This window comes from Nymphalis io, chromosome 14 (genome assembly GCF_905147045.1).
Source record: "Nymphalis io chromosome 14, ilAglIoxx1.1, whole genome shotgun sequence".
Classification (NCBI taxonomy): Eukaryota; Metazoa; Arthropoda; class Insecta; order Lepidoptera; family Nymphalidae; genus Nymphalis; species Nymphalis io.
In genome coordinates, this window is record NC_065901.1 from 7,082,520 (window position 1) to 7,094,732 (window position 12,213).

General features: G+C 32.5%; 1 protein-coding gene across 16 annotated transcripts in view; it reads right to left on the reverse strand.

Moving 5' to 3' along the window:
• Positions 1–2,365: 2,365 nt before the first annotated feature.
• The window catches only part of LOC126773355 (casein kinase I), a 35,445-nt gene continuing 25,597 nt past the window's right edge, over positions 2,366–12,213 (reverse strand). For 10 of the 16 annotated variants that reach the window (XM_050494256.1, XM_050494253.1, XM_050494254.1 and 7 more), the window contains 2 exons: positions 10,577–10,698; positions 2,366–6,858 (listed from right to left, as the gene is read on the reverse strand). In XM_050494256.1, the coding sequence (XP_050350213.1) occupies positions 6,783–6,858; positions 10,577–10,698 (198 nt within the window). In that variant the 3' untranslated portion in view covers positions 2,366–6,782. Of the gene's footprint in view, positions 6,859–10,576; positions 10,699–11,804; positions 11,859–12,213 lie in introns of all 16 variants that reach the window. The other 6 variants (XM_050494261.1, XM_050494267.1, XM_050494258.1 and 3 more) reach the window with 4 other exon arrangements.

A 12,213-nucleotide genomic window follows, 5' to 3' on the forward strand; every position in this document is an offset into this window, starting at 1 on the left:
TTGGTGTTTGTATTGAACCCTAAGTAACCTTAAAGCAGAAGTGTAACAGTGAATTCTGTTTGATAGGGATGATTATTTATTTGTGACGTCACAGGCTGCTGTAATTTCGCGCTAAACACAAGCCCAATTTAAAAGACATAGGTTGCGATTAGTTATCTATATAAGTATGTATTTACAAAAGAAAAATAGTATATGTAGTATATCAGTTGGTTGGTTTCCATCGTACAAGCTCTGTACAAACTGAATTTGGGATCAGATGGTCGTGTGTGAAAAATGTCCCAGGATATTATTATTATAATTAAGTAATAATAAATCTATACATACATATTAATATTATTTTAAGAAATATTTAATTTATAGATATTTTAATAAAAGGGGTAAAGCGGGTAGGGTTTTCCCCTTACTAGTATAATTACGCATTTATACAACTTGGCAACGTTCACTCAAGTAACGTTTAAAAATGTTGTGAGATCACCCTCTTACTCCAATCTGTTGAATTTTCATGAACAAGAGACATTGTCAAAAGCTTTAGTAAGATCAACAAACATTGCCGGAGATTTTATTTTACTGTTTAAACTTTTTCCTATAGTGCCAGGATGATATAATATGATAACAATGAAGATAATAAAAAAGTAAATTAGAATTAATAATCATAATGTTTTGGTAAGTCCGATTCGTCCATCATCCAAATATCTCTCTCTTTTTGACGGAGAAATTTTTTTCCGTTTGTAACCCAGCAGAACCTATATTCATTGGTACTGGCAAAATCTATAGCTAAGAATTATGTCTTTTAATTTTTGGTGTAAGATTTTCTGATACAAATACAGGTCTCCCTGGTCTATTTGTCGACGTGACAGCTAATGTTCGCGGCGTAGCTCGGTATGTAGCAAATTTGTGATTTTTAGAAAATAAAAACTGATATGACACACGACCAGTCGCTTTCGCGGTCCAGGGGGAAGGTAGAATTACACCCGCAAATCGTGGTACTTAACCACCACTTCACAAGCTCTAGTTTTAATAAAATTGTGCACTAACTTATACAGTTTTGCGTTGGTTCTAATTTCGAGGACCCTCCTCGCTAATACTGGTTTGAGAACCCTCAATAATAAATGAGAAGACTAATTTTGCAATGTCTCCTGAAATAGCTGCTAAACCAATAAACATAAACTGCATATAATAATAATAAAAACAAGAATTTTCCCTCCGTGGTACGCCCCACTCCGCTCACACCCGGACACAATCGTTGATTGTTGTTAAGATCGCTGTAAAACCATTGTTAAGCGTCATGGGGGAATCCTTAATTCGCAAACTCCGCCAGTAATAAATATGCGTTAAATATCAATTTCAACATATAAAATAAAATATTAAAATATAGGCGTTCTTTGTAAAGTACTTCGTAAGTTAAAATGTTCCTTCAAACGAAGAAACTAAAGAGGCATCTTGCGGGCCGGCAAGGCCCCGGCTAGTACAGAACATTCTTCCCGACTGTACTGGCCATCGTCGCGTTTGGACTCTACTACCACTTACCATCAGGTGGAGTAGTCATTTGCCATCCCAGCGCATATAAAAAAAAAAGTACAAAACAAGTGATTTAGATCTATTTATTCCATGTATTGAATTGTTCATAATAATTTTATTGTTTTTATGTATCTACATATCCCGACTTTATATAACGCATTTTTGACAGTATCAAAGTAAATTACTTCCTAATAATATTTTTATTTAAAAAGAGTACTACTTGTGCTCGTTAATAAAATTGAACATTTTGTATCGACAGATTTCGAAATGTGCCTATTTAAAGATCATAGTGTGACGATAGCTATTACAAAATAATAATGTTAGGGTTCTATAAGCATTATTCTAATTATGTATAGATGTGCTAATAGCTCTGCTTGATTTGCGTATGGCACTTTATTTTTATAAATAATAGAACACTATTCCATTTATATGCTATCCATTTCAATTCTACTTCCGAAGTTCTGATATCAACTTCACTGACATTCAAAAAGGAAATTTTCACGAATCCATTCTGATTTTAGATCTCGACCGATGACGTCATGTCAGGACAAACTCAAAAGTTTTGGCTTTACTCCTGCTATTAGAATGAGTTATAGAGATACTATAAATACTTTTATTTTTATAAATTTTCACTTCAAACAATACATTGTTTTTATTCAGTATTTCGAAGCTGTTTCTAGGATATGTTGTCTGCTATTATTTCCAAGGGTTCGGCTTCAGCTGTTCTAAGCACATAAGTGCGATAAAGATCAGAACAGACAAATAAAAAGTAAGTATACTTTATTATTTTGGTTTTGATTGTATATTTTAATAGCGTTTACACAATGAATAAAACGAATATCTTATAATAAGCTTTATTTAATTATGAGTTAACAAATATTTTCGTATTTTTGAAAACAGGTTGTGACCTTAACTGAATATAAGTCAAATTGCGTATGCAAATTTACATGTTACAGAAAAAAAATTAAACACTGAGAACTGTTTTCTATGATAATGAATATTTATTTATATACTTAACAATAAGAATTCAATTCAGTTTCAAAAGCATCATGTATTATAATACATAAAGTTATTAACTATAGCTCAAAACATTCCTCGTGCGTCCTCAAGCCGGCCGACAGAACTTGACTTACTTAGTAAGCGAAATTTTTAAAAATTATAATTTAAATTAACTACACAGTACAATACGCGGCGAACGCCCTCTGCCGGCGAACCACGCACCTCTACATCAGGTGCAATCTTTACAATAAATACCCATGTATATTCCATTCACATCAAAAAATTATTTGAAGTATGAAATTAATAACAAATGGTGCTTAAAATGTTGTTTGTGATAAGATGAAGCTAGCCGAAATGCGATCAGGTATCCGCGCTGTAGAGGTTCGTGGTAATTCGGTCGCTCAACTCCACTCGTCGTTCGCGATCCTCAACCATCTCTTTCCTCTCGCCGCTCACACTCACGCAGAACAATCTTTTGCATTTAGAGATCACACAATTTGACTTTGACTTTCAATATTCACTCTAATTTGATTATTCTATCTAGCAAATAGAAAGTAACAATTAGGTACAACTATTAATAATTTTAAGACTTACGTTTATTACATTCGGTTATACTGCAACGTGTACAATAAGTATTTACGATCTATTCAACGAGGGGAATAATTTTGTTTACAATATTATATATAAACTCAGATTTTTTAAAATTTTCAGTTTATACATCGACGATAATTGCATTCTCTATACTTTCTCTAAAAATATGAAAACGACACAACAAGATGTTTTTTTTTTTTTGTTATCATTATTATTTATTCAAAAAACATGTCAACTTTTACTTAACCAAAACAATAAGACTATTAGGGGGGATACAATTTTGTGATGACTACATATCAGTGATTAATAAAAAATACTTTACAAAAACGCCAATGCGATCGGTAATACTTATCTCGCCGTACAAATTGATAACGAACGGACTCACCGTATCACATCAAATAGGCCACATCGGGATACCGTCACACTAGACTCGCTGCCGACCGGGATAATATTATAACATCACGTGACGACATATAGTAAATACCATTTCGTTACAACATTGACTTTAATAACATTTTAAAAATATATTTATCAACTTGTTACAAAGTTATTCATCTTATTTGACCAATGTCAATTTTCTATTTCGTTCCCTTCTTTATCATATAAAACATCGCCACCGCGCCCGGCACGCAGCGAGTCTCGCGACTGCGGTATACAACGACGCCACGCCGCTCAATAATCACATCTGCAAACCTTATTCTATGCAATTCACGATACGAATCTTTGCCACGTTGTATCAAAGCAAAAATATACAAACGTGTTTTTTTTTTTCTAAGCTGTACAATTTATACACTATCAACGTACAACGTAGCGAGCGCGGTGAGTGCCACTCTCGTGCAGGAGGCGCGACCGGTGATATTATTTACTCAGTCTATTCACAGTTCGATACTAAATCCTAAAATGTATCTCTCGTTCAAGACAGCATGAAATGTGGCTGCGGTCGTATCGAGGAGTGACTGAATTTCGATAAACTCTGATATATTGGAATGCCCCCTCCCCCGTCGCAGCCGACCGCAGCCGATAAAGTTTAGTTTAATGTACTCTTCGCTATATTAACATTAAATAAAAACATTACAATATAAATTGACACGAGCCGAGCCGAGCACGTTTAAATACATGAGATGACGTTTCAATCAGTCTTGTGGGGCAACGCAGCGACATCACTCGGGACTCCGATTGAAACAAATTATACTTTCAAACTATTGCAATGAATTAATACATAAATTATTGCACGTTATATATATATATAAAAAAAATACGTCAAATAACGAATCATATATCATACTTAGATCGACATTATCGCTTGCCACAAACAAAGTAATTGAAATAAGATCGCCCTCTCGTTTATTGCATGAAACTGTATAATGAAATTATCACTCACTAAAACTATCGTGTAGGCATAAATTAACATATGTAGGTAATTACGTGGCGTCAATATAGGAACGGAGCCGATTAAATATGTTATGAATAATTGTTTCTCGCACAAACTGAACTTAGTAATAAACAATGACTAAATAAAATTATATCTAGAATATGAAAAGTACAGGCAATGTGTTGAAACAAATGTTCTATGTCTTATTGAATACAGCAGGCATTACGTCGTGAGCTACAGCAAATTAATCAAAATCTTTGATATTAAAAATTATACTTTTATAAATGACAATAAGATATCAGCCATCGAAATAATATCATATCACAACCGCTTCGTAAGTCAAGTGGTCAACACATCGCCCGACAGACAATTTCAACAACACATAACTTAGCAGTCACGACATCTACGCTATGGTAAATCATTACTTACGTAACAAAATCGTATAATTACACTCGACAGAAACTATAATAATGAACTCGCAGTGATAACACTGCATCACTAATTAAAGGGAAGCGATACATCTAATGTTAAAACTACGGCCGTTCGTGATAAATGATCAATGTAGCGTTCGATTTGTTCAATATATTACGATCTGGAATGATACTCCGATGAGTGTGAAGTGAGGTAAAGACAATCTCGTGTCTCGGGGAGACGAATAAATAGAACTCGTAAGGTTTAATATGAAAGTAAATAGCTACGGACGGGAACACAAACATGAAAGCCAACCGCACCTCGAATACATCAAGTACAATATGGAGCTGTCCCTGTACGGAATTATATATGCAATGTGTATCAATCAATCATCAAAAACAAAACTGAGATATTTTTTATTTATATCTGTAACGCTGCTTAGCGATCACGTGCAGGTCTAGTTTTGTCTTTGGTTTTCTGTCTATGGATCGACAGTATCGATCATCGATCCGTTGACGACTACTGTTGTATAAGCCTTGAATAGTAACTGTAACGAGAATTTCGAATGAGAGTATACTAACGAATTGCAACATTTAAATTTCGAATTCAATTTCAAAACATAAAATTTTGATTATATAATAAATAACAAATGATTATTGACTATGTCGATTTAGATTTTAACTTCCGTCTAATTCACCAAGTGGTAAAAAGTTTTATCGAAATTTAGAAAATAGTTATTTATCCTAAGCAATAATACCAATTGTTAAACTGAGAAAAAAAATTGCGTAATAAAAAATAATTTGTTTATCAATTATTTATGTATAGTTGATTTATTAGTGGTTATTGTACATTTATGTTGGACGTCATGAAGGTAATTTTATTTAAACTCTGACCATCTTATTAATAAAAATATATTAAGTCCATGTCTCTTGAAACTCAAACGGAAGAGACACTCATTTAGACCATAGATAATATATATTTTTTTAATAAGTTTGTCAGAAAGATTCTTATATTAAATATAATATAAATGTAGCTGCCTGGCCAACTGAATTGAATTGAAATCAAAAACTATTTCAAAAATAGAGTAATCATTTATATATTTTGTCATACATATATCAAGTGCTCCGATTTCTATATAAAATACAAACTGAGTAATCAAGTAACGTTACCGCATCATAATTAAGTTAATAAACTAGGGAGCCGCGGATTTAAGAGAAATATTGCTAACATAATACAAAGCGCATTTTAATTATATAATTGTCATAATATATGAAATAAAAATAAATATATTCGTTTGGTATTACTAGATTTCATGATATCTATTAACGGATCTAATAAAATAATTTTAGATATTTGTAAGGAAAACTGTATGGAGTTTTATATTACTCGGATTTCAATATGCAAAACTTTTTCGGTTCTATGAATTATGTGGATTTAATAACAATATCTTATTGTTAAGATTATTCTCTGTCTAAAGCAATTACAGGTATGATCGTTTTTTAAATCAATAAACTTCGATTATTAGCAATTATTCATACAAACAAATAAATGCGTGTACATCGAAGGGTCGAGCGAACGCTTTATAGTTAGGGTTGCCAACTTACGAACACGAATATTCGAAATATAATCCAATTCGTAAATAGAATATTTTACAATTGCATCGATACATATATAAGTATACATTTAAACATCCAACATTGTTTCGGAATTAAATCATAAGTTAGCACTTTAAATCTCTCCTATTTTCGTAGGACGATACAAATCGAAACAATCGGAGGTGCGAATCGATAATAAGAAATAAAGCAATTATAAATACATGAAGTGAATTCGTTCTATGATACATGTAGTGGTGGCGGGGCGGTCGGCAACCCTGCAGTCACGCGCACACGCGTCACTTGTACGCGCGCGTCGCACACTTCTTCTTTTTGCGTTTGAAGAAACAGCAACATCTGGAATAGATGGATTGTCTGCATGACGATTTTTTTTAGTCTGCCTGAGGTTAGTTTCGTACGTCGATATGTTAGAATTTGTTTTAAACGTTCATAAATGTCGAGACTGTCGGTAGCATCGCTTGAGAATGATTTGTTTTGTTATGTATTTTGTATTTAAATAGTATTCCTTACGAATTTTTAACCACAGACAGTGTCGATTTTCACAAAACATTATATTATGTCATAGTAAAAGCACAACGAATTAAAACAGCGAGCAAAATATAAAAGTGGAATGATAACTGTGTGGAATAAGCTAATATATAAGAATAAGCTCCAAACCTTCTCATCAAAAAGAGGAGAGGAGGCCTTTAGCCCAGCAGTGGGACATTCACAGGCTGTTACGGAATGATAACACAAAAATTCTACACTAATCATTTACAACAACTATGTATAACTATAACATCGGATTCTGATAAACTGTCGCTTAAATATATCAACCATATTGAAATTTCAAAATAGCCTCGCAGTATCAAAATAAATTCTATATACACTCTAAGATATTTAGTTGACATAAAACTATTATAATATACAAAGGGACATTTTTTAAAATATGACTTACTTCGATTAAATATCAAAAACATAGACACCTAGAAGAATGCATCCAACTAATCTAAGCGTTATTATTATTCTTAAAGGTTTTTTTTTTTTATAGAATAGGAAGGCGGACGAGCATATGGGCCACCTGGTGGTAAGTGGTCACCAAACGCCCTTAGACATTGGCATTGTAAGAAATGTCAACCATCGCTTACATAGCCAATGCGCCACCAACCTAGGGAACTAAGATTTTATGTCCCTTGTGCCTGTAATTAAACTGGCTCACTCATCCTTTAAACCGGAACACAACAATAACAAGTACTGCTGTTTTGCGGTAGAATATCTGATAAGTGGGTGGTACCTACCCAGACGAGCTCGCACAAAGCCCTACCACCAGTAAATAATGTAAGGTAAACAGAAACCATAATACAAAACACATTTCGACTTAGTTTTAGGTATCATTAATACAACATTAAAATAGAATAGCATACGCTTTGTCGTACACCAAAAGAGTTACTATTATAATAATTAAGATAATCATAATAATGAATAGCAATAAATTTTAATAAATAAATAAAACCACACACAGCAGGTATTCATAAAGTTAAATAATACGCCTCGAGTCGGATTTTAAATGTATTAAGATTAAGATCGAACTTGGACAGAAAAGGAATCGGTATAAAAAGAAGAAAGGAATTTTAAGAATAAAATTTTCATCAGATCGTAGTCGAGTAAAAGTTTTTAAGAAATTCAAAACAGCGTTTTATATAGTGAGGAGAATTTGGATGAAACAGTATACAGTAGAGAAGAAAAAGAATGTGAGTATAGAAATACACTTCGCAGGAGCGAAAGCGGATTGGGAGCCACGCGAGTTTTTCGCGAAATTCAAAAATGTCAAATTTGCCAAGACCAAATATAAATTGAATACAAATATTTTGCATACGCTCGAGTTTATTTAATTGCTCATCTCTAAGATCAAGATAACAGACGTCAGCATAAGAAAGGAGTCTGAGCTAACGCAATTTTAGTAGGAAACGTTAGAAGATTATGTAATCCGTGAATGGAGTGAAACATTTTCCTAGATCCTAAAAAAATTTTGGTCATTATAAATACCTAATTTTTTTAACTTTGTCGCTTAAGGAAATTATAATATTATTAAAGAAAACGGGTGGTAAAAGAGAATAGCCACACGGGGTAATAATTTATAACTAACTACCGATTAGAATAGCCTGGCTTTTAAAATAATTTACTTTACAGACAAAATAAATAGTCATCAGTAGTCTTCATTTGAACGGGAGATATTACATTCGAGAAGCTTGGAACAGCATTAAGATCTGACAAACATTTGACTTTATGCCGAGTAATATCTTGAGCTATGATATTTATACATATATAGCACCCAGCGTCCAGCATTTGGTAATACCGAAACGACTTCTTGCTTCAAGAAAGACGTCATGCCTACCGTACCGTACAAAAAACCGTAAAAATTCCGATTGTGTGCCTACAGTTCCTTTAAATGTAGTGTAGGCAAACCACTTTATTTCGTAACATGACGTCACAAAACTTAACTACAATAGATCTAGGCTTATTATAAAACAACTGGCATATTTTTTATCTAATCAAAGTACCTTGAAGCTTTCCAAATATTAAAAAATTTTAACCTAAAAAAATTGTACTAAGAAGAGAAATAAGAATTAATATGCCAAAATATTTTAAACATGGTAATGACTATGTGAAAATATGGTTTTAATTGTAATTATGACACTTATTAAATCTAACTTACTTTGTAAAATAAAAAAGAGGTAAAACAGAGTACAATCAATTATTGAACACTTGTACAGATTAAAAAAGTGTTTTAGTAATATTTGATTAAAAGTGAGAAACAAAAGTTTAGTTTAGAAAGCTGGCGAGCATTTCACTAAAATTTTAACAAATACTGTTAACTATTTATAACTATTTAAATTTAACTCTTTTGTTAAAAAACTACATATATTTCTCATGCCTGATAAATTTCTGGAGCTGATAATCAATATCATCTTAAAAATTAATAATTATAGATATTCTTAATTTTCAAGTTCAATATTTTCTAATTTTAAAATTATTTTGTTTTAAAATGGACAGTAATTAGTCATAGTGGATAATATTAATTATTTTTTTTTAATATTTTAGATATTAATATAGTCTGCCACCGGCATATAAAAGAGATATGGCAGTTTTATTTAAACAATAAATAACGCAGACTTGTCGTCTGACCATTCTTCTCTGTATTTCATTTTGTTTTTATTCGAACGATGCAAGTCTGCCTATCAAAACTGTTAACCATCGCTTACATAGCCAATGCGCCACCAACCCTGGGAACTAAGATCTTATGCCCCTTGCTTGTGATTACACTGATTTGTCTCATGATTCGCCCATATTAAATGGGACATGACGCTATATAGCGTGCTAATTTTTTTAACCATTTAGGACCGATGTTAATGGACAACACCAGAGGCAGACGCGGTCCTCGATATTCGTTACGGTATAATCACTATTATTAAGACCATTTGCCATGTGCAAATCATAATGTAGGAATTTTGTTCACCAGCTTCCTAGCCATAGATTTTAAATAATAATAATTATTTGTATCTGGTAATTTTAAAAGAAATTTACGGTTATATTATATATTTAATAAAATTATCGCTTGGGACTTTATATTTATCAAGTACATGTGTAATCTGTGTGAAAAATGATACGAGTGCATGCGTTTTTACTATAATAATGAAGTGCTTTGACTAAAAACAACGAAAAAAAATATGTATATTGAACCTATTTAAATATGCACCACTAAATAATTACTAAGGTCCTAAGCCATAAATTTATTTAATGTAATATATTATAATTAATTTGAATAACACAATTGAAAAATTATAGAAAATATTCCTTTTAAATGTCAAAATATAAATTACATGGCAGTACATGTAACTACTAAGTCTACTTTTAGGTAGCTGGATGAGTACCGGAGTATGATGGACAAAATGGCGTGCACGAAACACTAATTAAAAAAATGTTCATATTGGAATGCTAAGTCTCGTTTCCTGAACGCCACCGAGGGCGGGCGTGCGTGTGTGCGTGTGCGTGTACTTAAGCTAATAAAAATAAAACAGAAGGGTATGCATACAGTTGAAACACTGACTTGGTGTCGTCGACGACGTCCACCTCGTGGTGCTGCGTGATGGGCGTGTTGCTGTGGCCGGCCGTCGGGTCGTCCGCGCCCAGCTCGCCGTTCGTGGAGCTCACCACCTGCCATCGACGCGAGTGTCAGATACTTTATGTTTCCTAACTCAAAATTCATCACTCTCCACCTGCAGTGCGCCTATACCATTTATTTGGTAATGATTTGACGAAATTTTACAGCCGCCTGCATCAAGCCAATCTTCCTTGGAAACGGTTTTCCTAGATAGTTTCCCGCCACCAAACGGGTTGTAAAAGCGCTCGATTATTAACAATTGAAATAAGCCTTAAAATAAAAATGTTTGTAAAGGGTAATTAGAAATCGAAAATGATTCGTTCGTAGTGTTCAATCTGTATAGGATAACATTCAAGCAACAATTATAGCACACTTAAAACACAAATGCAGTTTTAGTTAATCGAAAAGCATTTTCAATACGGTTTCAAAAAAATATTTGCTTACTTCTACGAACACATATTTTCTCGAATTAATCAAGCGTCATTTCAAAAATATTAATTCACGAATGATCGATAGATAGCGCCACATCTAAAGCTATCCTGACTGACACTGACTTTGACCGGTAATTTTAATTTAAAAATATAACTTGCTACCAATAAGTTGACAACGGTTCAAAAAACATATTTCTACATTAATTATCTGATTATTTTTGATTTAATTAAAACTCGTTTTTTCGAATGTTTTTTCCAACATCTAAAACATATATGTAAAATCAGATTACAAATTATATTTTTCCTATTGGAAGTTTTTTTACTTAATAATCATATCCCATACAGATCGCAATTAACGCTATTGGAATAGCGTTAACTGCGATTGGTATGGGCAACACGGGATCGTATTGAAATCACCATGGTATATATATATCCATTTGCTTCTTATGGTTTAATATAAAACACAATCATTAATAACATATCTTATATAACGTTTGTTATGCTGAAAATCATAAACAAATAATTTTCTTTTATACTCAAAGAGAATATAAGTTAAGTTTTAAAGTTATTTTTGAAAAAACATAAACAGTTATTTTTCGATAAAATTATATTTGGCCATCCAGTGATTCTACATTCATTTTTACCGTCAAAGTCAGTGTTAATTTAGCTCAATTAAAGCGGCATGCAGACATTCACACAACGATTGCCGCAAATTGTTCACAACTGACCGTGGACACCGATCCGGGAAATTTCACATACCGAAAATGCTTATTCTTCAATAGCTAAAAAATAAATACAACAATATACATCCACATCTCATCGACGAATAATATTGCATAAATATCACAAGGAAAGAAAATAGTACGACTTTAAATTCATGCATATTATAAATTATTTCGAAAAAAAAAAGTAATTAAAGTTGCCATGCTCTCAGCAAACAAGGTCGGAGGTTTCAAATAGTGTTCGAATATTATGGACCTGGAGAAAGTGACAGAAAATTTCAAGTAATTTATTACAAATATATTTTCTTTCTACAGGGGTCGCATTTTGTGATTGATGAAACGGAAAATTATAAAACCAAACGATCTGCCACATAAAAAAATAGTTTATAAAAAATAAAATTGGCGCTAAGAAAAT